The 27978-nt window shown below is 44.3% G+C and overlaps 1 protein-coding gene across 2 annotated transcripts; it reads left to right on the top strand.

Moving 5' to 3' along the window:
• The first annotated feature begins 2 nt into the window (after positions 1 to 2).
• Positions 3 to 27958, top strand: POLR1E (RNA polymerase I subunit E). 2 transcript variants are annotated; one of them, XM_050943152.1, is made up of 12 exons: positions 3 to 102; positions 1845 to 1948; positions 4756 to 4832; positions 8969 to 9054; positions 9821 to 9876; positions 12299 to 12443; positions 13882 to 13989; positions 14627 to 14723; positions 17173 to 17306; positions 20071 to 20152; positions 23507 to 23638; positions 27553 to 27958. In XM_050943152.1, exons 1-12 carry the CDS (start codon positions 39 to 41, stop codon positions 27710 to 27712), a joined length of 1245 nt encoding a protein of 414 aa, XP_050799109.1. In that variant the 5' UTR covers positions 3 to 38; the 3' UTR covers positions 27713 to 27958. The 2 variants fall into 2 exon arrangements, with proteins under 2 accessions (XP_050799109.1, XP_050799110.1); XM_050943153.1 differs by lacking the exon at positions 27553 to 27958 and adding an exon at positions 27024 to 27429.
• The last annotated feature ends 20 nt before the right edge of the window (positions 27959 to 27978 follow it).

Raw genomic sequence — 27978 nt, 5'->3', positions numbered from 1 at the left:
CGGGAGGCGGTCTCTAATCGGCCGCGAGGAGCCGCGCCATGGCCGCAGCCGCCAGCTGGTGCTACCGGGGGGACCCCCAGGAGGCCCAGAGCGCCCCGCTCGGTAAGAGTCGCGCCCCTGACGCTGGGGCGGAGCAAGGGCCGCTCTCCCCCGAGCTGCGCCCCGCTGCGCCCCCGGGCGCACGGTCCGTGCCGCTGGCTGCGCGCCCTCCTGCGCCACGCGGTGCGCGGGGGCCGGCTGCCCCCAGGAGCCCGGGAGTCGGGGCACCGCTCTCTGCCCTGCACGGGTCTCGGGGGGCGGCGGTGTCCGCTGAGCTCGGGGTGGGCGTGTAGCTGTGGGCAGGGGTCTGCCTGCCCGGTGCCTGGTTTTGATCTCGGGCAGGGACGTTTGTTGGCTCGGATTTAGGGGCGTTTCATCCTTCCCAGCCAGCCTGCTGGATCTCCCCTGTGTTCTCCCGACCCTGAACCTTGTAGAGACGAATTCTGGGGGGCTCTTTCCCCAGGCAGGCTGCAGAGCCCACCTTGGTCAGATGAGTCCTTTCTGCTGGCTGCTCCTTCCTCCTGCTTGCCCGTGAAGGGAATCGCTCTGCTGCCTTCAAGGGTGGAGGGTGAAGCCCTCACCCTGGAGTTGTTCTGTACCTGATGTCTATGAGGACTGAGGTGCTACACTGGCCTGGCATGCACCACTGTGCAACTGTACTCAGTTTTTGGAGGTGTGACAAAATATTAACCTGTGGGATTTCAAGAAAAAAATGCAGAATTGTAGCTATTAAATACATTCTTAAAAATAATCAACCCTGAATTAAAGTCAGTGAAAGGCAAAGCTAGAAGGCAGTTTTCTGGAGGGCAGGCTGCTTGTCTCTAAGCTGCTTCTTTGCTGTGTTTTGACACCAGCCTTCTTATTACAGTGTGGTTTTTTTGCATCGCCTTCACTGTGCTGTATTCCGGCCCTGCTCCAAGAAAGCAAATGACTGCATGCATGTGGTGGTCCCTTTGAAGTCTGCAGTCAGCATCGATTCATGAACATAGAGATGAATGGAACATTATACAAATAGTCTCTGAGTGCTGAGGTTAAATTCAGGGAGCTGTGTACATCCAAAACATTGTTTAAATTCATAGATTCCAAGGCCAGAAGGGACCATTGTGATCATCTAGTCTGACCTCCTGTATAACACAGGCCAGAGACCTGCCACACAGTAGTTCCTAGAACAGAGCTTTTTGAAAAAACATCCCATCTTGATTTCAAAATTGCCACTGCTGGAGGAATTGTGCACTCTTCAGGGCCTGTTTGTGACTGTTTGTACAACTCCTAGGACAGCCGGCCCTTATCTCAGTTGGGGGAAAATAGTAGAATCTTTCAGATCATGTCTGATGACATCCTTCTTTAGGGTCAAGCCTTGGTCTAGCCTTGCCAGTGAGATTCTATGGCATCTTACTCAGGACAAATCACTACTGCCTCAGGTGTAGGGCATTAGTGACACTCTGCTTTACACCCATAGCGCAATATGAGGTCCTGTCTATACTCGGATATTGAGTGGAATAACCACTGCAGAGTAAACTGTTCTGCAGTAGATATTCCAGACTCGCTTCCTATGTGGATACTGTGCCATAAGAAAAGTCACTTTATTCCCGAATAATTACTTGGCTTCCAAAGTGGAGTAATTATTCTGGGGGAAAAAAAATCACTTGTATTCTGAAATTAACTCTGACATAACTCAGGCTGCCCAAAAGTCTCATTAAAAACAGCCTCTTTCTTGGCATTGTTATAAATGTTTTTATTTTAAACATATCAATAATCTTTAGCTGTACTGTTTCAAATGCTTTCTCCTTGAAAATTTATTCCAGTTCAATTTTCAAATGGAAAACTGCGGAATTCCGAAAACATGGATTTTACTTTATACAAAAGCAAAGATGCTACTAACCCCAGAAAAAAACACCAAAGAATCTTGGTAAGTTTGTTTGTTATTGTACAAGAGTTCTGCAGTGAACTATCCGATCCCTGTTTATTACCATGTTTTTGTCTTTGTCAATCAGGAGATTTTTGCCAAGAAGTATTGAAAAATATGTTAAGGGACACAGAAATTAAAAATCTTACTTTTGTATATTTTTGTAACCTGCTACTGTTACAAGTATAACACCTAAGATTACAAGAAATGAAAGATATTGTATGGATATAAAAAATGTAGCGTTATAGTGAATAACACATTTTGGAAGATTATCAAATCTTTTGTTCATATGTATTAAATCTTTTAAGCAATTAGACATCAAGATGAGCTCTAATGTGGTGGCAGATTATCCCTCATCTGCTAATTTGGAGTTCTTGTACCTTCCTCTGAAATATATGAAACTGACCACATTTGGAGACAGATATTGGACTGGATGAATTTTGGGTCTGATCCAGTCTGTGAATTCCTATGGTTCTGGGGTGAAGGAAGATCTCTGTTTTTGTCAGGTTTCTGTTTGTGCATTTGACATCCTGTTCATCATGGACAGTCATTTTCACTGGTTCTCTTGTAAAAGGAGATAGGCCCCAGTCCTGAAATTGGATCTGCATGGCGCCCCATTGTTCCCAGTAGGGTCCGCTGGCATGGATCTGATGGTAGGAGCAGGGCTTTAGTTGGGCTATTGTTTTGTGGGTGTTCTGACCCCCCCCCCCCCAGCAGTGGAAAGGAAAACATTAAGACAAATGTGATTGTAAAACATCATAAATTAGGAGAAGGGTTTAAGCAGATGTAGTGACTGAAAGTTTTTAACTAACTTAGAAACAAAATTGGCTAGATTTCAAATTGGTGGTGGCTACTTTCTCTTTCAAGAGGCAATGAACCATCCATATGAATTAAAAACAAAACACAAACCCCAAAATTAAACCATTCAATTTTATGGTATTTTATGAGATTCTGGACATGTCCAGACCCTTATTTCAGCTTACAGGGCTGAGAGACTGTTCTTAGCAGCAGAAATCAGATTGGAGTGATGGAAAGTGGTAGCAGAAGTTTAATTGAGAAAAAGCTGCTGCTTGGAACAATGATGTGGGGGAAAGGGGGAAGAGCGTTTGCCTGTAGCTTTGAGTTAGCCTGCTGTGTGCCATGTTAATATGAGGAATAGTCTGTGCACTGATACCTGGAGCTCCTCAATTCTCTAAAAAGTGTGTGTTCTGGAGTCTTTAGTCTACAAAACCACAAGATGTCAGTGTAACCTTAAGAAGTAGTACCGAGTATTAGTGTGTTGACAGGTATGATTTTGTTTTGTCAAAGCAATTCATGATCAGACAGAATGAACCTAGCACCATATAGCTTACCAAACAATGTGCTTCAAGTATATTAATACCAGTTATATAAAGGGATGGTAACAGGGTTCAATAATGCAGTACACCTGAAGTTTGAATAGTTCTGGCTCATATGTTAAATGCAAAATACCATTGCAGTAATATAGTTACGCTTACCGAATTAAACACACAAAGTCATGGATTCTGAAAGTAATATTGACTTTCCCGTGTTGCACATACTGTATGTATTAGGCTATATGGTTAACAGCATACCTAATAAAAATGTAAAGCTATTAGCTGCAGAGTAGGCAGGCTAAGAGGACTGCAAAAATCATGTTGCATTTTCTGATTTCTTTCATGTTTACATTTCTAACCTTAACATTTGCATCGCTGTAGTTTTTGTTCTGACTGAATTCTCTTGTGTGAAAGTTTTGCTTGTGTTGGCTTTAGTGGAAAGAGAAACAAGCCAAAGGCCAGAAAAGGAAAAACCTTACCTGAGTTATTGTGGAGTTACGCAGTTAGTACTACTGAATAGTATACATGTGGTCAACCACAAACTAGGTAGAAATTTTGTACTGCAAATGTACGAAAGTTCTTTATTTAAATCATTTTTCAACATAGGCCCTAATCCTGTAAACTCTCCAGAGTGGCTTCATCGCACTCAGCTTTCGGGACTGGGGACGGAAACTGACGATGCAATGAAGTTTTAAAGTTCAGCTATTTTTGAGTCCAAGGGCACATAAACAAGTCCAGGTTTTCAAAAGCGTGTGTGTATAGTGATAGTGTGTGCTCGTGTGTATTAAAATTACATTTTGAAAAATCGCTGAATTAATTTTACTTGTGCCGCCACTGGCCCAGGAATAACCTTGGAGCTGAGGCAAAGCACAGCAGTTTTCAGTCCAGGAGGAGAATTAATTTTCAGGCAGTTATGAGCAACTTACAATGAAAGGCTGGATGTAACTTTAACTAAAGCATCTGAAATAACACTTCAAATTTAATAGCAAAGATGGTTAATTTCTTATACATTTTTAGCCCTAACTAGTTACAGCATTTCTATTGCAAAACATCACATTTAGGTTTAACTATTGCGGACAAGACATTCTAGCTCTGTTTTTAAATTCCAGAGTTCACAACAGTGCTAAGAATGCTCAGAAGTTAACCACAAATACTATTCGAACTATGAAGGCAATAACTTCCACGTAAAGGGGTCTTACCTTCCTTTAGGTGAATGTGGAGGTTGGGCTCTTTCAGTGGTAAGAAATATTGTTTCTTTTCAGACTTTCTTTGGGAAATATTGGTGTGTTGTTTTTAGTAGAATTGATGAGAACATTTCCCTAAAATAAGACAAGTTAAAAATTTCTTTTGTTTGGAGAACTGGTATCTGATACCCAGGAAAAAAGGACTTAATAGCTCAGTTAGAAAGTTCAGTGCACATGGAGAATTTGTGTCACAAGTACCTCCTCACTAAAGTTACTTTTCTTTGTATTTTAGACTACGGAGACAGACAGGCTTTCTTATGTGGGAAAAAACTTCGGCTCAGGTATCCTGAAATGTAACTCCCTATGCAGGTATGGGATGTGTGCAAAGGAGGAGGGAAAGCAGTTGTTCTGTTTACTTGATTCTTCTCTTAGCCTTTTCATATATGCTGTTTATAAATGCGGGGGCAGATTTTCAGATGAGCTCAGCTTCTGCTGAGGATCGGAAAGAAAGAAGATCAGATTTTCAAGAGTTCAGCACCTCGCAGCTCCCATTGCTCTCAATCAGAGGTGCTGAGTGTTTCTGAAAAATCTGGCTATGCAGTCTATGTGTACATCAGGTTAAGAAGATTTGGGTTAAAAAACAAACAAATGGTAAGTAAAATCACCGAGGAAAGACACTGATGTTGCAGAATCCCATTTAATAACCTACCCTTCAAATTTGGCAGAATCTGTACATGATCTATGCAGAGGATTCCTTGGTCTTGCATGATCACTGAGCAGTTGCAGGTCAGCAGCTTGATGATCTATTTGACTGTTCCATACACGGCTGGTTCTCAACCTTTCCAGACTTCTGTACCCCTTTCAGGAGCCTGATTTGTCTTGCATACTCCCAGGTTTCATTCACTTAAATGACTTGCTTACAAAATCAGACATAAAAATACAAAAGTGTCCCAGCACAGTATCACTGAAAAATGGATGACTGTCTCATTTTTACCATATAATTATAAATAAATCAATTGGAATATAAATGTTGTACTTACATTTCAGTGTATGGTATATAGAGCAATATGAACAAGTCACTGTCTGTATGAAATTTTAGTATGTACTGACTTCGCTAGTGTTTTTTACGTACCTGTTGTAAAACTAGGCAAATATCTAGACAAGTTGATGTACCCCTTGGAAGACCTCTGCGTATTTGCAGGGGTACGCATACCCCTGGTTGAGAACCACTGCCGTACACCATAAAGGGAAACACACATGAAGTGATAGTATTTTCATTGGGAAGAATAAGAGAAAGATAACAGATGCTGGAGCATCCAGGCCAATGTTACTAATAATAATGTTGTTTTATCAAGTCTTGCTTGATCTAGGAACTGTAAGTAAGGGAACTTCTGGTTTTGATAGAAACCTTTGGAATTAGTGGATCCAGGAAAAGTCAACTGCAAATAATCCTTTCCTGTTGAATCCATTAAGGGTATCTGTTCTTCCCTTGAGGCACACTGACATTCCCATTAATATCAAGGGAAGTTTAATGTGTGTGCAGTGGGAAGGAGGAGTATCCCTGAGAGACACTGTCGGGTCCAATTCGAGCCTAAATTTAGGTTTTGTTGTGTATATAAATAGTGAGAGAAAAAGAACAAAACAGGCTTTTTACATGACTTCAGGCAGTAGTCCTAACAGTACAACCAGGTTTGTTTCCATAGGAACTGAATAATAAAATAATGTAAGGCCCTGATCCTGCAAAAACGTATTCATATGCTTATCTGTGAGGAATCCTATTGAAATCAGTTGGTAATTGGATGTCCAGATCCCTAAGGTGGCTGTGAAAGTCCTGCCTTAGATGTGGAATGTGCAGGAGACCTAGAACTGGATTTCTGTTCCTCCAACTAAACTGATTTTTTTCCGGCAGATGCAGCTAAAACATTTGCCTCTGGTGCTCACAACTTGAACTTTGCAGCTAGTTTTGTCTTAGATTTAGAGAGAAGTTTGTTTTAATAGACAGCCTGCATTTTGGGGTCAAATTTGTCTTGATGTGCCTCTCAAATTTAATATATACAAATGGAGGGTGAAAAAGGCGAACTTCAGAAATCTCTGTCAAGTCTGAGTCCTAGTCAGATCTGTACTGGGAACAGCTGCATTGACCTACATTTGCTGATTCTGTGCCTCCTAACATCTGAAATATTGATGGGCAATGTGAGTGGGAAGAGAACAGATTAGCTCAGTGTTTGGTTTGGATCATGTGAGCGTGTAGCAGGGGGATGCTACTTCTAAACTTGAGGCTCTTGATGTGCCTGGGTTTTAAATGATTCGATTAAAATCAAGTCCCTTTCTGCTACTCACCACTTTGTTAAGCCGTCCAAGAGTGGCTGTTGCAGGAAATCCAGGACTAAACTCGTCTAAAAGGTGAAAGAGATTGATTACATGCTGGTCATGTATTTTTTGTTCTCCTCTGTCTCAAATGAAATGAGGAGAGCTGTGATTTTAATTTTGACAGAACTTAATTTACAATACGGTCATTGCAACAAGACTCTAGGGGCAGGTTTTATGCTTGTGTCTGGAGAATTAAATTGAGACCCAATTAGTCTAATGAACATCTATGCTACAAATATCAATGATATGCAATTTTGTACGAACGTAGGACTCCATCTCGTAGGAACACTCATAACGTTGGGCATGATTAAGAGACTGTTTGAATGATGTAATCAATCCTTGGAACAGCTGCTGTGAGTCCTAGACATGTGCCTGGCTAATGTGATGCCAGTTCTTGAAGCTGGAGGGGTGGAAACGTAGCTTCCTTAGGTGTGAAGGTCACTGCACCTAGGTGAGGACACCTGGCTAGTCTGAGTAGAGTGCTCTTTTTCTTTCTGAGGGTTTTTCTTTGTTTAGAGGCTTCAGACCCCATTCTTTTTTTAAAAAAAAAAAAATTCCTTTCCTCTCCATTCAATTTAGTTGAATGTGTGACTCATTCTTTTTGTCTGGTTGAAGGAGCTACCAATGGCGTTGCTGTTCTCCACAACCCGAAGACAAGGCCTCCATAGAGCTTCTAGCAGTTACTCATCCATAGTTGTTCCTGAAGAGACCTCCAAGTTTTATTAGCTACTAGACTTGTATTTTTGCTCTTAGTCCCTGTCTAAACCCTGTGGAGACACTGAATTCAATTTGAAGCTGGCTTGTGTCGATTTGGCTTAGCTCGATGATGCACTGTTGAACTACATCCGTTTGAAATTACGCCTTTAGTTGAAGTCCTCCCGTGAAATAGACAAGGCAGTAACGAGAATCCCTCCCTCAGCTCAGGACACCTGAATGTCTGGTGTAATAGCGTAGCCATACTTGGTCCTCACCAAGTCAGTTCCAGTTTTAAAAATGGTAGAGAGAGGGGCGGACCCAGCACAAGACGGCTGAAAACCTTGCCAAACGCAGCGTAAAAAGAATATCCTCAGCTGCCCGGTGGATGAGAGAAATATCCAGCCTGCTCCACAGAGTTATGCGAAATATGGGAGAAACACACATTTTCTCAAGCCATGCGGGTCTGGCAGCAGCAAAGTTAACCACTCGTCTTCTCCCTCTGAACTGCTGGCTGGAAAGAAAGGGAGGGCTCGATCCCTTTAAAAGTAACTGTTTTGGTCCTGCAAAAATATCTGTTTTCTCACTAGCGGAGAAAGTAGAGTCAGTTTCTGGGAAGCTGTCACACTTAGGCTTTAGTGTAGACATGTCTATGCTGGCATAGCCTCCTAGCACAGACACAGGTTACGCTAAGAGAAGGGGTCTTTCTTTCAATGTAGGAACACTGCTTCCCCAAACAGAAGCACTCTTCTGTTGGCATAGCTGCATCTACACTGCGGGTTTGGTCGTTGTAGGTATGTTGGCTGGGGGTGTGATTTTTTTCACACCTCTGACCAACGCAGCTAATCTGTTGTTAGTTTTAAGTGTAGCCCAAACTGTAGGTTCCAGGGGCCATTAATAATCGGAAAATGGTCACATGGAATCTGAGCTTTGAAAAGAACCAACAAATTACAGCAAACAGTTATTTGCCTGAGGACCAAGTCAGGGTTTGAAATATCCATATCCTCTGAATTCCAGATAGTACTGATCCTGAGCCCAGGCAGCCCTAGAAAAACTTCATTCTTAAGCTTCTGAAACCAGACACCACACCTAATGCGATCCTGCTTAGAAGAGGTCCTTAGAAGAGGAACAGAAACAAGAAAGAAAATAGAAGATGACACTTAAGCATCTCAACGCCTGTTTTGTGTGCCTGGGGGCTAATTTAGATGCCTTAATTTGAGACTCCAGGGTTAAAAATCAGGCCTCCCATGTGACTTTTATGGAATTCATTTTACTGTGAAATTCTAGTTGTTGTGATTGGGAAAAATTGGTCCCTGCTGAGGCAGGGAGGGAGGAGGAGGAGGAGGAGGAGGGACATGAAGAGTACCATGCCATATAATATTGTGAACGTATTTCACTTACCATCATCTCTGGTTAATCATTCCTTTTTGTGCTCTCCATAGGTACTTTGTCGGTGTGTTAGACAAGGACGCTGGGCAAATGGAAGTCTATAATGCTGAATTATTCAACATGCAGCCGTTGTTGTCAGGTAAGTAAAAGTCTGAACTCTCCCACCGACATCACGGTACATCTGTACTCAGTCTGCTGCCTATAGTTTGGCTCCTGTTTCCATCAGTCCAACGTCACGGATATTGATCCCCGAATGAAAGAGCGCAAGATGATTGGACAATGCCCCCACAAAACACTTTTTTCCAGTGCTTTAAGGAGCTAGCCACAACTCTCCCTTTTACTGCTTTCCACATTGCACGCTGAGAGGTGATATTTAGGAAGAAAGGGGCAGGGGGAAGTTAGATTGAATTTAATCCCAATCAACGGTTTCAGGTCGTGTTTTGGTTTCATTGTCTTTTGTGTCTTCTGCTTAGGAGAAGGCTAGAACTAAACAGGCCTGGAGACTGAATCGCCACTTTCTGGGAAATCAAATAATCCCCGAACAGCACAGTTCTTCAGCAGGGCTGCTTTTATTGCCACAAGTTTAGAGGGAAATATTCAGTATCCTCAATGAAACGTTTCCTTGGTGCACTAGGTGATGCTGATATTGGTATAATCCAAGACACCCCTTTTGTGATGTATCAAACCAAAGTATTAATGCCCTTTGTAGTAACATGACCGCCCAGTCTCTCTCTTAAATGCTGTCTAGCATTTCGCTTTATCCTTTTTTAAATTATCAAGTATCAAGCATGAGAGCTTGAGAACTTGCATGCCAGGTTCTGGCACAGGGCGAATGAAGACATACGTATTATGGACTGCAGTAGCACAGTCATACCTAAGTGGACTCATTTTTGTTCTTTTTGTAGATGATGTAATAGATGACGACCCATCAGATTATCAAAATAAATCCTACAGAGAGAAAGTAAGTTTCATTTTTTTCTAACATAATCACTGGGCTATCCTCAGTAAACGATACTAGTCTAGAAATGATTTGTTCACTTTTGCCTTTAATGGGTGTAGTTCAACTGTTTTAATATGCTCTGAAGCTGGGCAATAGGTTTTCAGTGGTGTAACAGCAGCATTTTTATCATTATTGAAGCTTTGGTGGTGGTTCTATGCACTTGCTAAATATTAAACAGAGTAATGGCTACCAAAATGCTGGGCTGTATTCACTGATTTATTTTAAGTTTACCTAGAGCGTGTTCACAAAGAACAAGTTTAATGTTAATTGTTCTTTGACAGGGTTAGTGGCCTGGCGGGGGACGTGGCAGACATGATCGATCTTGGTTTTTAGTAGGGGTTTTGGCACAGACCCACATGACATTCTTATAAGCAAACAAGGGAAATGAGGAATAGATGAAATTACTATTGGGGGTCGGTGCATAACTGGTTGAAAAATCCTATTCAGTGAGTAGTTATCAATGGTTTGCTGTCAGACTAGGAGGCTGTATCAAGTGGGCTTCCACCTGGTTTATTCTTGGATCCAGTACTGTTCAATATTGTCATTAATGACTTGGATAATGGAGTGAGTAATATGCTTATACAATTTGTGGATGACACCGAAAGGGGGATTGGGGGGTGTTGCAAGAACTTTGGAGGACAGGATTAGATTTCAAAAGGACTTTGACAAATTGGAGAATTGGTCAGAATTCAACAACATGATATTAAATAGAGATAAGTGCAGAGTACTTCACTTAGGAAGATAAAAGCAAATGCACAACTACAAAGTGGGGAATAAGTGGCGAGGTGGTAGTACTGCTGAAAAGGAACTGGGGGCTATAACAGATCGCAAAATGAATGAGTCATCAGTGTGATGCAGTTGCAAAAAAGACTATTACTCTGGGATGTATAAGGAGTGTTAGATGTAAGACTGAGGAGGTAATTGTCCTGCTCTGCTCGGCACTGGTGAGGCCTCAGCTGGAGTATTGTGTCCGGTTCTAGGGGGGCATGGTTTAGGAAAGATGTGGACAAATTGAGGAGAGTTCAGAGGACAGCAACAAATATGATAGAAGATTTAGAAACCTGACTTTTAGGAAAGATTAAAAACATGTTTGTTCTTAAGAAAAGAAGACTGAGGGGGACCCTGATAACAATCTTCAAATATGTGAAGGGCTGTTACAAAGAGGACTGTGATCAATTGTTCTCCATGTCCACTGTAGGTAGAACAAGAAAATAATCTGCAGGAAGGGGATTGTAGGTTAGGTAGCAGGAAAAACTGTCTAACTCTAAGGGCAGTCAGCTCTGGAGCAGGCTTCCAAGGGAGGTTGTGGAATCCCCAGCAATGGAGGGTTTTAAGAACAGGTTGGACAAACACCTGCCAGGGATGGTCTAGGTTTACTTGGTCCTGGCTCAGCGTTTGGGAGCTGGAGTTGATGACTTACTGAGGTCTCTTTCAGCCCCGTAGTTCTATTATTCTAACCCTTAAATGTAGACAGACGGCAGGTCAGTGCTGACTTACACATGTCCTTCATTTTATGCATGGTGGATGGTCTCATGGAAGACAGGACGACTATCTGCAATGTGTAAAGTTAAGCACGTGCATAAGTCTTTGCGGAATCAGGGCCTTAATCACTATATAGGAGAGGGAGGAAATACATTTTTGTTCCAATGTAACTCTGTTGTTACTGCTTTGTAGTTATAACCTGATAACCCTTTTGGACACTCAAAGCAAAAGTAAAATTTACAATTTTTAAAAAGGGAGCTCTAGCTTTCCCAACCCTCTGTATTTAGTTACTGTACATTGAATAGAATCTCTGTCTATGATCTTGTCTAGTGTTCCATTCAATGATGGCCCACGTACATATGGGCATTAGGCCATGATCCTGTGGTCAGATCCAGGCAGGCGGACACCACTGTCAGAATGGGGTCTGAAAGCAGAACACACTCAGAGATTTGCCCATGTAGATCCATTTGCGGGATCATGGTCTTAGTTTGCAGCTTACTGTCCAGATTCACTAGCACTTGGTCATTGTGGGGGCTGCATTCTGCCATACTGAAAACCGTGCATCCCCTCTTTTCGTTTTTAGTGACTCGTTTATTCTGTACTTGTTGGCTTTTTTAAAAAAAATAGCAAAAGCAATCTCTGCCTTGGACTGGACCGTAATTTAAAGGCTGAGTTTTCCTTTCATTCATACTGGTTAACACCAGTAGAGGAGCACCCCTGTAACCGGGCAGGGAATTTGGTCCTACAGGTCTATAAAATGTATTTCCTTTCCTTTGAAAGGTAGAATCCAATAGCAGCCCTTCCTATTCAGGGTGCATTATATCCTGCTTCCCCCCAACACCTTCCAAAGGGGACATACCTCTGTATCTAGGGGCAGTAATTGGACCGGTTTCTTGTGCAGATGGATTCGTGTATTGAAGCCTTTGGCACCAACAAGCAGAAGCGAGCCCTGAACTCTCGAAGGATGCACCAAGTTGGCAGTGAGACTTTAAATGTGGCTGTGACAAAAGCAGCAGAAAACATCATAGAGACAAAAGGTGTTGCTGGTAAGTAACAAGAGTGATGCAGAAGAGCAGCAGCAAGCCTCCCTGTTGGGTTTTTAGAGACTTGCTAATTCATTGTGTCTGTTCCCTCCTCTGATGTATTCAGGGGATTCACTCACCTCAAGGACTAAGGGAGGAAGAGGCGGATTTGCCTGGAGTGTTAAATGAAGCAGAGTGGTGAACTCTCGTAGTGGCATTGGAGAATTTTGAGCAGCCACAAACTAACAGATTACACCTCTACCTTGATATAACGCTGTCCTTGGGAGCCAAAAAATCTTACCACGTTATAGGTGAAACCGCGTTATATCGAACTTGCTTTAATCCACTGGAATGCGCAACCCTGCCCCTCCGGAGCACTGCTTTACCGCGTTATATCCGAATTCGTGTTACATCGGTTCGCGTTATATCAGGGTAGAGGTGTACCAGTCTGGGAGAGAGTCGTGCAGCCCTCCCTGCTACAAGCATGCTGAAATCAAATCTTCTAGTTCTGATCACGCTGCTTATAGATTGGTGAATCATACATTCTGTTCCTCGGCCATCTCAACTCTCTGGTTGCAGAGGGTCCTGAAAAGTTATTCTCCCCATCAGTCCTGTGAGCTGTTTGCGTAGAATGTTAGTCTACAGAACCTGTCACACTTTATTCTTTAAAGAATGATACCACATCAGGCCGGCATAAAGGACCAGCTGACCCCAGAGCTTTAAAACCGACAAGCTAAGTCACCCTGTCAGTCCTGCGGGTCTGGGCTTTGGATCAGACGTGCAGCAGAAGCGAAGGCTGCTCTTGCTCCAGTTCCACAGTATGGTGTCACCGTGTTCTTTCATGCTCCAGATGGGGTTTTGCGAGTCCCCAGAGTTGTGAGCAATGAAGCGATGACAGTGGCATAAAACTGTGGAGAACCACAATGGTGAATTAGGCTCTTTATTAATAGTAATATTATTTCAGTATTGCATGGAGATTGGGGCCCCACTGTGCTAGGTGCTGTACAAATGGACAATAAAAAGACAGTCCCCATCCCTCTTGTCACTTGGAGGTTACATAGACGCCTGTCAGATGGTCTGGTGTACTTACTCCTGCCTCAGTGTGGGGCATGGAGTAGGTGACCGCCTGAGGTCTGTTCCAGGCCTCCATTTCTATGATCCCAAAGAGCTCCCCGTAGGAGAATGCACTATGTTCTGCACACACACGATGCTCTGCGTACCGTAGCTAACTCTACTTGCAGAATCATTGTCATGAGTTTGATTTATTAGTCATTTCAAAAGCTTCCAAGATCCCCCCCACCCCTCGCATTTGGAGCTTTAAAACTCTAGCCAGAAGAGTTACGTTTTTTTAACCAAGAATTCCCTTGGCATAGACTGACCCTAAACACAAGTGTTCGCTTTGTGGCTCCATTCACGTTCGCATTGGCTCAAGCACTCTCTCCTCTCCTGCTTGCTTTGAAAGCTTTAGTCAGTGACGCCGCTCAGGATGATTTGCAAGATGTCTCCCTCTTCCTACCTCCCTGCCAGGAAGATGCTGACAAACCAGAGAACATCTACAGGTTTGAGGACAGTATCCTTTATGGGGCAAAGCACTACTTTACCCAGCTGAAAATACAGAGTTAAAGGAAAAGTTCAGACTCGGGTGAGCAGTAGAGTTGTGTGTCATTTGAGAGGAGTAATTTCTGTTCCTGAACAAAACGCTGGGGAGAGAGGATTTGAGAGTGCGCCTGAGGGCTTTGGGCCTATAAGTCACACTCCAGCCTTTTGAGTGGCTTCTCCCAGAAGAGATGATTTTGTGCGTTCCCCTGTGCGAATGTGATGTAGATGTCAACTGCAAGTGTTGTGGAGGGTATTAAGGGGAAGCAAAGGGTGGAATTTGGACTGTTGACCCTGTACCAGGAGAGATGCTTCATCATGGAATCAAAACCTACAGAGACATTAATCCTGGCTGGCTTCCAGTCCCTGTGATTGATGTGCCTTCCTACAGTACCTCTCCCCGTGCAGCATTAGTTGCTGCTCTCAGATATTAGTGGCGGTTCTTGCTGTGAGCAGTCGCGCAATGGATGAAGTGAGCCCTTTGTGTAATGTAAATCTACATGACTTGCCTACTGTACAAGGCTGTTGTGACCCATAATGGTCGTTAAGGGCTTCTAGAGCCTCAACTGAACGAGCAAAGTGTTCTTTATTATTTCTTAAAACCTCTTCAGTCCTCTCCCCTGCTGAATATGAAGCGCTGCAGACTCCAGCTGCAGCTTTCGTTAGCATTACCCCTGAGGAGATCCTTAAGAAGACAGAAGAGAAAAGGTAAGGATGCTCTAGGCTTATTGATGGGGCAAATAGAGTGGTCAGTTCCTTGTAATGAAATGAGTTGAAAAAACGAGTAGCTCCTCGCATGAAGGAAAACACCTGTACAACTTAGTTGACTTGTAGGAAGCTGTGTATGCCTAGTGGATTTTCAAGACAGATTTCATTAGAATTATTCCGCTGTTTCATCTGATGGACCAGTAGCCCCAGGAGTCAGCAGATGCATAAGCTCAGTGCTGTTTCAAAACTCTGTTAGCCAATTGGAACCAGATCGTGAGATAGAAGAATTAGATATTTAACATTCATGGAGGATAGGTCCATCAGTGTCTATTGTCCAAAATAGTCAGGGATGCAACCTAAGCCTTTGGCTGCCAGAAGCAGGACTGAAAGACAGAGGAAGAATCACTCAATAAATTGCCCTGCTCTGTTCACTCCCTCTGAAGCATCTGGCACTGGCTGCTATCGGCCAACAGGATTCTGAGCTAGATGGTCATTCTTATGTTCTTACGACCATTTTCTACTGTGGCTGGTAGGTTTATGTTTGTTCCAAAAAGGCTCATTTCTTTCTTAAAATAACATGTTCCCTGATGTAATAACAGCCCCTTAATACTGACTTCAAAGTTGTGGTTCCGACGCTCTTTATCACAAGGTGAGATATAACCTGAACTGATCTGTGAACTCTGCCCCAGTGGGAGGAGCTGCAATCTAGGAAGCAGGCTGAGGGATGACTCGGGGCATGGATCTGTGTGTGCAGAGTTTATAACAGTGAGAGCTGGGGCATCTAGGAAACAGCCTGAAGCCAAAAGCAGTGTCTCTGCCTGCTTGTGTAGGTGCAGCCAGGATGGCTGCTGTTTGGGGGAATGGGAATAAGAGAAGTGTAAGGAACTGGCTAGCAAACAGGAAGAGATGAGGCTGGATAGGTAAATGTGAACAATGCTGGGGGCCAGAGGAGGGAGCTGGGTGGGAAATCCCAGGGTTTGAAGACTAGCTAGGATATTAAAACAAACAGGAAGCAAACGGTGATTCTGAGCATGGGGGCAGATGGCCCCATTCTGGGCACTAAAAACGAGGAGTCCTTGTGGCACCTTAGAGACTAACACATTTATTTGGGCATAAGCTTTCGTGGGCTAGAATCCACTTCATGAGATGCATGGAGTGGAAAATACAGTAGGCAGAATATATATACACAGTACATGAAAAGATGGGAGTTGCCTATCAAGTGGGGCGTCAGTTCTAATGAGACAATTCAATTAAAGTGGAAGTGGACTATTATCAACAGGAGGAAAAATCATTTTTGTAGCGGTAATCAGGGTGGCCCATTTCAAACAGTTGACAAGAAGGTGTGAGTAGTAGTAGGGGTAAATTAGCATGGGGTATATACTATCTTGAGCCAGCAATGCCCCTCTGCCAGGTATATTGGCCAAACTGGACAGTTTGTACGCAAAAGAATAAATGGACACAAATCAGATGTCAAGAATTATAACATTCAAAAAACAATCCGAGAATATGTCAACCTCCCTGAACACTCAATAACAGACCTAAAAGTGGCAATTCTTCAACAAAAAAACTTCAAAAACAAAAGTGATATTTTTCCTCCTATTGATAATAGCTCACTTCCACTTTAATTGAATTTTCTCGTTAGAACTGACCCCTCACTTGGTAGGCAACTCCCATCTTTTCATGTGCTGTGTATATATATTCTGCCTACTGTATTTTCCACTTCAAGCATCTGATGAAGTGAGTTATAGCCCACAAAAGCTTACGCCCAAATAAATTTGTTAGTCTCTAAGGTGCCACAAGGGCTCCTTGTTTTTGCTGATAAAGACTAACACAGCTGCCCCTCTGAAACCTGTCATCATTCTGGGCACTGTTCTAGACAAGCTGCTGAACAGGGAACATGTTGAAGTTTGGAGAGTTTGGGCAAGGGGGAACCATAAAGAGGAGATGAAAGGCCTGAGCAGCTGTGTAGACCACGGATGAATGCAGACTGTTGTGCCCTGGTGAGGTTTGAGGTTAGAGTAGACAGGCTCACAGGTTGGACAGCTGTTGTCCACCATATTAATACACTGTAGGATCATCTGCATTCCTTTTCAGAGCAATATCTTCCCTGGGTGGAAGTGTCCTTCTCGTGACTCTCTTCTGTCTGGTCAGAGAATACTACTCCTGCCTTTCATCATTAAGCATTAGTGCATTTAAAGGTTCTGGGTAGAGCACGATAGGTTAGTGGATGCTCTGACAAAGGAATACACACGAGGCCAGATCCTCTGCTGGCGTAAATTGTCTTTGCCATGTCAAAGTTAGTGGAGCTCTGTAAATTTAAACTAGCTGCAGAATTGGCCTTATTTGTGTATTCCTTACACTCGGGCATCTCCTGTCCTAGTGTGCTGTACCCCAAACCTCATTTCTTTATGCCCTTTGCTCTAAGGGATGTTCCCTCTCTTCCTTTTAGCCATTGCTCCTTCGTTCTAGAAGAATTGAAGTCCATGCCTCTAAGTGAGGACAGAGCGGACCATAAGGCGCGGTGTCTGTGGTTTCTGGATACCCTCATCAAGTTCAGTTTCCAGAAAGTGATTAAGAAGAAATGTAAGTTAATAGCAGGAGTATCTTTCTGTCCTACTTACCTTTCAGCTGTGGACTGGGGTTTGTATTGTAACTAATGGAGTCTTAAATCCAGAAAAAGAACAAAAAATTCCACCAAGATGACAGATGAGTGCTAACAGACACCGGTAACAGTTTGATCCCCAGGTACACTTTTGGGCCAAATTAAAAATTTTTAAAGCAGTCTAAGGCAGTCAGGCACACGTTCAGCATCCAGAGCTCTTTGGAATGCTATGAAAATCTCAATCTAAAAATACTGACGAAAAATGAAGCCCTCTTTTTCCCTACAAAGCCTGATACTGAATCTGCATTGGGGGCGGGAGGGAGAGTAGTGAAACATGTGCAGTTAATGCCTCAACAGTGAACAGGGTGCAGAACAAATCAATACGTTCGTGTCACAAACGATCTTCCATTTAGAAGTAGAAATGGCATTTTCTTATCCGTAAAATGTATATTTTCTTGAAGTTATAGAAACCCCAATAATTCAACATTGTAAACTTGCCATTTTAATTCATCAGTGACTTTGCCATTTTAAATCAGGGTATTGCGAAGACCAGAGTAACTCCTGTCAGAAATGCTCCAACTGAATATATTTCCATCAGGAAATGCCGGTTCATCAAAAGTGACACAGTTTTGCGGAAGCATGTCTCTTTCAATGAAATTTGCGGGGGAGGGCTGGAACAAGATTCCAATAAGTTCCAGTTTATTTTTCAAAACAGGACATTTTGATTTCCTATTTTGAAATGACTTGGTTTCAGTTTTTTTCACTTTATACATAATGTGACAGTTTAAAAGGTAAGAATTCAGAATGATTTTTTTCGGATTTTAGCCAAACTAAAAGTTTCAACCTGAAACAATTTTATTTGAAATTTGTTGTAAGAAATTTTGAAATTTTTTTGTTTGGTTTTGTTTCTGGACAGAAACAATTTAGAAATCCTGAATTTCCCACCAAGCAAAAACTCCAGTACCCAGCTGGCTCTAATAATGAAGTTATTGCAGCCTTCTGCTATCATACAATTTTCCCATCCTCTGCATGTTGAGCAGATTACTGGGAAGTCCATTGGGGCGCGGCCATTGAACCAAATAGTCTTTCATATGTTGCTTTTTCTCATGCTGTTATCAAGAAGGTCTTTGCAGGTTGTTTGGTTGGTTTGTTTAACCGATAAACACAGTAAATGAAAAAGCAGTTTTTTTTCCAGGAACAAAGTGATTTTTATTTCTTCAACTCTAGCATTTCTGAGTTGTTACATGAAATAACACATGGCAGCCTCTATCGAAGCCCTTTGGGACAGGGACTATCCTTTGGTTCTGTTTGTACAGCTCAGTGGAGTAATCCTGGTCCTTGAGCGGGCCTTCAGGCCGATACTGTAATGCAAATAATCAATAATCATGTGGAAATATGAAGTTTCCAGCAGCTGGAGATTTAAGAAAAACGCCAAATATCACAAGGCACTTGATGAGAGCTTGCAGAACTGGGGGTATCCCTTATTTACAAGTTTATCCAGCCTTATTTTATTTGTACGTTCAGTCTCCAGCCAACTTCAGCTCCGCTGCTTCCAACTAACAAGCTCTTTTGAACTCTGCATCCAAAACAATCTTTTAAAGGTGCAGTAATGACAGTTGTTTAATGCTCCCCACAAAACATTTAGGTGTAGATTTTCAAAGGGGATTTGGATGCATAATTCCCATTGTCTTCTGCAGAAATTGTGCTTCTCAATCCATGGGCAGGTTTGAAAATCTCAGCTTTAGACTTTCTGTAGAAAAAACTTTCTTTAAACATCCCCCTGTCGTATTGGGAAGCCAGACATTCTGATGCATGGGAGTCCAAAAGTCAAAGTGGTGTGAAATAAAAGTGAAACTCACCATTCTAAGGCCCAATCTACACTCAAAAGTTAGGTCGACCCAGCTACATTGCTCAGGGGTGTGAAAAACCCCACACTCCTGTGTGATGTAGTTTAGCTGACCTAACCCCTAGTGTAGACAGCGTGAGGTTGATGGAAGAATTCTTCCATCGATGTAGCTACTGCCTCTTGGAGAGGTGGATTAACAATACCGTTGGGAGAACCCTGTTTGTAAGCACAGGTAATGTCTGCACTGAAGCACTACAGCTGCAGGAGCATTTCCAGTATAGACAATCCCGAAGTGGTGAAAAGGAAATTCAAGGTTTTTTTGAAAAACTATTTAAATTTTAATAACCTTCTGGTAATGGAAACACAGATAAGGAAGGAATTGTATCATATTAATACTTAATGTAATTTAATTTATTAATAATAATACAAAAATAGTGCTTAGGAGTCCAAATTATGGACCAGGACTCCGCTGTGCGAGGCTCTGGACAAACAAAGAACAAAATGACAGTCCGTAGACGGTACAGAAGCTTGCCCTACATTCTAGGGGTATAATTTTCAAAAGCTTCTAAGTCCAATTTTCAAAAGTGACAGGTCATTAGGAGCCTAATTCTGACTGAAGTCAGTGGGATTTAGGCTTGTAAGCACCTAAGTCTCTTTTGAAAATGGGGTTTAGGATTGTCAATCATTCAGACACTGTTTGAAAATCTTACCCTAGATGCTCTCAGTAGTTTGTCAACATACTGGTTTATGTATTTTTAAGTTGTTCCCTTAAAGATGTCAGAGGAGCAGTATAAAACGAGCACAGCGTTATAATAGTTCTTAAGTGTTAATTTGAATGAAGCCCCATGATGTTCAGAATGTGTGTTTATCATTTCATTGCAAAAAGTTTTTTCTTTTAGATGCACTGGGCCCTGACTGTCCACACGTCATTAACAGCAAACTCATGAAAAACTTCACAGCCCTGACATACAACAACGGCAGGTAGCGAATAGTTTGTTGTTTTGAAATTGATGTTCGTGACACAGGAAAGTTCAGATCAGGGGATCAGAACTGTGCCCCCACGTTATCAGGAAATCCTCTCAACTGCCGTATAAAGAAATCTAAATTATTGGCATCTTCCCTGCTTAATGCCTGGAGATTTTGGTACAGAGATTTTTCTGTGGAGAAAATGGAAGGGGCTGTCACTATGCTGAGCAATCATCTGTACTTCAGGAGGTGATGGTGTGGAAACTCTGGCTCTCGTTCTCCTCTGCCTTATGCCAGTGTAAATCAGGAGTGGCTCTGTTGAAGTTCAGTGGAGTCATAGAATCATAGAATAGAATCATAGAATATTAGGGTTGGAAGGGACCTCAGGAGGTTATCTAGTTCAACCCCCTGCTCAAAGCAGGACCAATCCCAACTAAATCATCCCAGCCAGGGCTCTGTCAAGCCGGGCCTTAAAAACCTCTAAGGAAGGAGATTCCACCACCTCCCTAGGTAACCCAGTCCAGTGCTTCACCACCCTCCTAGTCAAAGTTTTTCCTAATATCCAACCTAAACCTTCCGTGCTGCAACTTGAGACCTTTGCTCCTTGTTCTGTCATCAGGTACCACTGAGAACAGTCTAGATCCATCCTCTTTGGCACCTCCTTTCAGGTAGTTGAAAGCAGCTATCAAATCCCACCTCTTTCTTCTCTTCTGCAGACTAAACAATCCCAGTTCCCTCAGCCTCTCCTCATAAGTCATGTGCTCCAGCCCCCTAATCATTTTTGTTGCCCTCTGCTGGACTCTTTCCAATTTTTCCACATCCTTCTTGTAGTGTGGGGCCCAAAACTCACCCATGTTGAATAGAGGGGAATGATCATGTCCCTCAATCTGCTGGCAATGCCCCTACTTATACAGCCCAAAATGCCGTTAGCCTTCTTGGCAACAAGGGCACACTGCTGACTCATATCCAGCTTCTCGTCCACTGTAACCCCTAGGTCCTTTTCTGCAGAACTGCTTCCTAGCCATTCGGTCCCTAGTCTGTAACAATGAATGGGATTCTTCCGTCCTAAGTGCAGGACTCTGCACTTGTCCCTGTTGAACCTCATCAGGTTTCTTTTGGCCCAATCCTCTAATTTGTCTAGATCCCTCTGTATTCTATCCCCACCCTCCAGCGTATCTACCTCTTCCCCCAGTTTAGAGTCACACCAGTATGAGAGGAGACTCTGACCTGATGGCTTGTATTTTAAAATCAGGTATTTTATTTAACATAGTACAAAGGCCAGGGGTAAAATGCTCACAGGCATCTGAGTGACTTAAGAACCCAGTCCTGTGTTTAAGAGATCATGCTACTTGGGCGCTCAAGTGCTATTGAAACTCACTGGGGGCTTGGGCTCCCAGGTCACTGGGGCACTACTGAAAATGCCACCCTGTCTACACACACGGTTGCACCAGTTTAACTAAAGTTGTGATTTGAAACTGAGGTAATAAGTCAATGCAGCTTTGTACTCAGCTCTTCAGTCAGTTTAAATCTTGCTTCTGTCAGATTTCAGGGGGGAGCTAAACCGATAAAACCAGTTTGAACCCGATTTAAATCTTACACTGGTATAGCAATGTTGGTTACGGATGTGACTTTATTTTATTTTTTAATTGACACAGCTATGCCGGAACAAGCCCTAGTATGGATGAAGTTATACTGGCGTCAGAGCCCTGCCAGCGTAGCTTCTCTCTCGTGGAGAACCAGTGTCAGCTAAGATGGCAGATCTTTATGCAGATCTGAGCTGTGTCCACACTTGGAGGGTTTGCTGGTATAACGATGCTGGGGTAGCTGTGCCAGCAGAACCTTTCCAGTGTAGACTAAGCCTACGGGTGCCTGTATAGGGGCGTCAGTTTAACTAACCCCATTTAATGAAGTGTGTGTGTGTGTAGCCAATACCACATCTGCCTGGGGCCTTCTCTTTCTGAAGCATCTTACAGGCAGCAGTGAATGAAACCTGCCAGCAGCCCTGCGACATTAATGCATCATCATTGCTGCCTTGGCAGGGCAGACTCTCTGCTCCACTCCTGCAGCACAGTGGAAGGAAAGACTTGCTATATCTCGTTGGCTGGGGAGTGGTGCAGGCCCTGTGCACCCTCCTCCCCCATGCCCAACCCCGGGGAGCATGTCAGGCTAGCAGGAGGCATAGCCAGACTGCGATGCTCCTCTCCAATCTCCTTGGTCCTCTCAGCATGATGTTGCAGAGCAGAGAAGCTAGCCCAATAAGTGGAGGTGTAGTGAATTGTGCAGTGTCAGCAGCAGTAAAGCTGGGACTAGAACCCAGGAGTTCTGGCTTGTGCCTTAGACGGGGCTAGCCAGGAGAAGACCCTTCTGAGTGGTAAACAGGAGAGCGCACACTGTACCCTTCTAGGGTACTGCCAGGGAGCTCCAGCTGCCATTGTACCTCCCAGGCCAGGACCCTGTGGTGCCAACGTGGTGTAGGCTGGTCCCAGAACACTAAACTAAAGCACGTTTAGGACTTCACCTCTTCCCCATGGTACGTGCCTGTGTTGGGGTCCCCAAAGCCCCCCGCTGGGCCTGCCTCTGACCAATCTCTCCAGTTTGCAGCATTAAAAGAAAAGTTCTGGACGCTGGTCAGAGCTGTGGCACTGGCTTCTGCTCTTCTTGGGCACTGGATTCTTTGCCTGCTGGCCACCGATCAGCCTTTCAGCAGTTGAGTGACTGCCAGCAGGAGGCGCCAGAATACACACATTTAGAACTGCAGAGGTTTGACTTAGGAAAGGCTGTCCAAAGGACGTGGACACACGGAAAGTAATTAAAATAAGCATCTGCCGGGGGGGGGTGGTCAGCTGTGGAGCTGTTTTAGTTAAATAATATTTACAAGAAGCTGCTTGTGGTTTTATTGAATTTTGTTGGCTTCCACCTAGGTGGCTGTGCGCAGAAGGGCCACACTTTTTTGCTTTACAGGCATTGTCTCTTCACAGCTTCATGTTATCGGCGTTACTATGAAGTGCCAGGCGGTTTTGAACATAAATTTGCCACGTCAGCATGAAAAACAATCCTCTAAACCCGTCTGCCCTGCGAGCTGTGTTGATTTATAACTAGAGCTGGGTGACATCTTTCAGCCCATTCGATTATTTGATGAAAATTGCAGTTCTGGTCGACCCAAAACTTCACAGATTTGACACACAGAGTTTCTCAGTCCTTCACAAAAGGGCTGGTAGTGGAAATAGTGCTGCTGTTGTCACCAGTATTCCCCATCCCTTTTACTAGGAATATAATCCCAGGTCTTGGATGTTATGCCAAAGGGTTATGCCTTGGCTCTGTTAAAAAGTGTCACATTTTGTTTCTCTCCCGTTCCCTCTTATTCTCCAGTATCCAGAATTTAATTTCTGCTTCGATGAAGGCTAAAATTACAGCCTATGTCATAGCCTTAGCATTGCACATTAACAACTTCCAAACAGACCTGACTGTGCTACAGAGGGACATGAAACTCCGCGAGAAGAGGTGAGTGATGTTCCTGTTAATTGTAGGAGCACCCACCATGCAGTAATTTTAAAAAAATTGGGGTGGAGGGGGAAGAAGGCAGCACTGGGGGGGTTTTGTTCAGTTCCTCAGTTGAGCAGTTGGATGTTTAGTCCAGATGCTGCCCTGAGTACCATGCAGGCTCCCCCCGTTCTTGTCAGTGGGATGCACCCAGGCAGTGCTCAGTGCAGGATTGGGGTGTAATTGGGGTCATTTTTAAAATAACAAATAATACTGAGCTCTTGTCAAACACTTTTCATCAGCCGATCTCAAAGCACTTTACAGAGGAGGTTGGCATCCTTGTCCCTTTTTACAGATGGGGAAACTGAGGCACAGAGGGACAGTGACTTGCCCGAGGTCACTCAGCAAGCCAGTGACAGCCAGTAGAACTCTGAGTCTCAGTCCAGTGCTCTGTCCACTGAGTAACACTGCCTCTGTGTTTTCCAGTCTATTCTGTCCTTCTCACAACAATGGGAAGCAGAATTCTGACTCCCTGCTGGGTCTATGATCCGTATTTAATTGCCAGGAGGCAACTGTCTCTGTCATAAAGTTTGGAACTCAGGTTTTGAAACAAAACCAGTCATGAGCACATGCCCCCTTGGCCCAGCCAGTAATCCAGTCCCCCCCGAAATGCCTTGCCTGGGCCTGGTGCAGAGGAGACGTCTTTTCCTGAAATTTGGGGAGGGTAATTGCACCAGCCTCAGGAAATGAGGGTTTGGCTAACTGGGCCTACCAAGGACAACTGTGGTGATTTGGAGGGGGCAGGATCGGGTCCTTAATGAAGAACATTTGCTCGTATTTTCATTGGGAAGTTACTTTCTAGCGCTTAATTTTCCATGGGACAAGAAATATGTCTGTGCCATATATACTGAGTATTGAGTGTAAAGTCTGTCTTTATCAACACGTCTTAATCAGGGCCTGATCCAGAGTCCATAAAACTCAGAGGGCTCTTTCCACTGACCTCAGAGGGGTGTGATTCAGGCCGTTGGAGAATACAATTATGATCATTTCTTGATTTAATCTAATGGACTCGCTTGGGGAATCCTTGACCTCCAGGTTGGGGAGACTGGCTGTTAGCACAGAAAGCAGCTGCATAATACCATCTGGAATTGAAATGTATTAGCCCCCGGTCAGCAATTTGAGTTCAACCATGCTTGGCTTGCTGCACCTTGGTGGGAGAAATAGCAGCTCCAAGGACGTGCTTTGTCGCTTGACCTGGTTGGTAAGGATGACCCTTCCTGACAAGATCTCTAAAGATGCTATTGCAGGGTATGAAAAATCCATCTTGAGATCTGTGTTCTGCAGAATTAACAACTCCAACATGAAATCAATTATTCCCCCTAACAAAATCCTGCAGAAAATAATGAAATGATTTTCGACTAGAAAGGTTAAATTCCAACGGCAAATGGAAGTGATCCGATCTGACTTTTCGCAGGGTGACTCCATTGTACATGTGGCAGTGGAGGCTATTGCTGATTCCAGTCATTTTGCTGTTTGGGACTGATGTGAATAATGGTTTTAATGGCAGTGTTTGAAGCCAATTCGACCCCATTTTTAAAGATGAAGTAAATGGCTTTTGGAAAGGTCACGCTGCCTTTTGGGAGCCGCATCAGGCACGATGGATTCTTGACTTGCTCAGCTGTCTTTTTGGGGGATTCTAAAAAAACTGAGCACAGAAAAGTCCTGAAAATCAAAAGTCAGAGTGAGACTCAGACTGGAAAAAAGCCACTTCTTTAATCTCCTTGCAAATGGCATTCTTTGAAACACAGATGCAAAGCTTGCATTGGGGATCAGTGAGAATACAGTAACTCCTCACTTAACGTTGTAGTTATGTTCCTGAAAAATGTAACTTTAAGTGAAACAATCTTAAACAAATCCAATTTTCCCGTAAGATTTAATGTAAATACGGGGGATGAGGTTCCAAGATAATGCCTTTTGTCTGCCCCAAAAAATTATGTACTGTGGCTGGGAGATGCCCCTGGCTTATCCCACACAGGCACAGCCTGCTGCAGGCAAGGATGCTAGGAAGCACCTTTGCAGCAGCAGTGGCAGCTTCCCCGGAGAAGAACCGGTGCCGACTTTGCTGGGGGATGCTCCAGGCCTGCCTCTTCTCACCCCCACTCCACCTCTCCCCGGAGCATGCCATGTCCCTACTCCTCCCCCTCCCTCCCAGCGTTTCCCCTGCTGCCAAACAGCTGTTTGGTGGCAGGCAGAGGTGAAAGTAAGCCGGTCCGGTCCGGCATACCGGCAAGAGCCAGTATGCTATGCCAGACTGCACCAGCTTCCTCGGCAGGGATTTAAAGGGCTCCAGAGACCTTTAAATTTCCCTCCACAGCTTCGGCAGCCAGGCTGGGGCCGGATTTAAAGGGCGCGGAACTCCCGCAGCTGCCGGGAGCCCAGAGCCCTTTAAATCCCCCCCCCTGCAGCTCTGGCAGCCAGGGTGGGGCCATGATTTAAAGAGCTCAGAGCTCCCCACATCTGCGGGGAGCGCAGAGCCCTTTAAATCCCGCCCCACAGCTCCGGCAGCCAGGCTGGGGCTGGGATTTAAAGGGCTTGGGGAGCCATGGAAGCTCTGGGCCCTTTAAATCCATGCCTGAACCCAGCTGCCGGAGCTGCAGGGGGGATTTAAAGGGCTTGGGGCTCCACGGCAGCCAGAGTCCCAGGCCCTTTAATTTGCCCCTGAGCCTCGGGTTGATTTAAAGGCCCTGGGGCTCCCAGCCACAGCCGGTGCCCCAGGGCCTTTAAATCTTGAGGCCACACCTCTTCCGGTTGAAGCCACGCCCCCTCAGGACTCCGGCAGTACCGATAAGTCCTGTAAGTTACTTTCACCCCTGGTGGCGGGGGAAGCGCTATGAGGGACGGGGAGGTGGTGGAGAAGAACAACTTGTGCAATGCTCCCTTGTAAAGTCGCTGCTCTTCCACAGAATCTTACAAGCAGTGGACAGAGCAGGCAGCCAAACGACATTATAAGGAGCATTGCACAACTTTAAAAGAGCATGCTCCCTAATGGAGCAGCGACGTAACTTTGAAACAACATTAAGCAGGAGGCTGTTTAGTGAGGAGTTACTGTACACTCTAAAGTGACAGTCTAGGACTTTTGCTGAAACAGGCAGCATTGTTAATCACATTCAGATGCTCCATGTGCCACGGGAGGGATGAGAAATTGCTGCGATCGTTATGTTCAGGACTGATTTAGTTCTCTGAGTAAGGATTTTGCATCCCTGATTAAAAAGTTCTACAGGTTCTCCTTGCTGACATGTTACTGCTTTAACCTGGGAGGTCTCTTAGAGCTCATCAATGCTGCCCCCTGGACTGCCAAAAGGGTTTGCAGTTGAGCACCACAGGACATCCTCTCTCTTTCCTCCAGGTGCTGAGTGTCTGGAAATCAGCTGGGCTGTCCTGCAGGGCAGCATGCAGTGCTGTCAATAAATAAATGCCTGAGCCGTGACCTTGTTACAAAATGTAGATTGCTTTTACTTCATCTCTCCCCAGCCTGGCATGGACTGATTAACTTTCACGCACTTGGGATAATGAGCCACTAAAATAAAGCAACAGGCTATTTTCAAAGCTGGGCAGGCCAAGCCCAATGGTTTTCCACCCTCTCCACAAAGTCCTGTTGCTGTAACTTATCTCCTGATCAAAATCACCCCTGCTGTTTCCACAGTGGGCTTTTCTAGAACTGGATCTGCTATCACACAAGGCGATGCATATTGCCAGTCACTGCTCCAGAGAACAGCCCCAGAGCCACGTTCCTGCTTGCTTCTGACCTGATTCTTGCACCTCCGAGGTGAAAGCCTAATTGCTCTGATCCAGTGGGATGCCTTGTGCTACTGAGTGTCTGTGATTTGACATAGGAATGTATTCACTGATACGAGTGTTTTTTTTATTTTTGTCAGAATACTGGAGATCGCTAAAGCCATGAGGCTGAAGATCTCCAAAAGCAAGGGGCCTTCAGGACTCACGGACAATGAAGACCACAAGTTGGCCACCCTCTCTCTACCCTTACCTGTGTACAAGCCAGCCGGGAGACAGCGGAAGCGCAAGAAGATGACATAACAGACTACTGTGCATGTCCCTCGGAGGAGAACGCCGGCTGACAGGGCAGGGCAGGAGCCTCTGCAAGAACAAAGCAGCCGCCGGTTTCCTGATCCCACTTGGAAATCTGAGCTCCAAGGAGGGCTGTAGTGCTAGATGGTGGCACTTACTTACGCCCTTGGCTGATCATGAGAATAGGTTTGGGCTGATGTGCGTCTCTGTAATCAGTCCTTTTTTGAAAATAAACCAAAACCCTCTCCTTCTTTCAACACAGCTACACCCTGCTT

Source organism: Gopherus flavomarginatus, chromosome 3, assembly GCF_025201925.1.
Source record: "Gopherus flavomarginatus isolate rGopFla2 chromosome 3, rGopFla2.mat.asm, whole genome shotgun sequence".
Taxonomy (NCBI): domain Eukaryota; kingdom Metazoa; phylum Chordata; order Testudines; family Testudinidae; genus Gopherus; species Gopherus flavomarginatus.
Note: the sequence above shows the minus strand (reverse complement) of the source record. Positions and strands in the feature narration are given on the sequence as shown.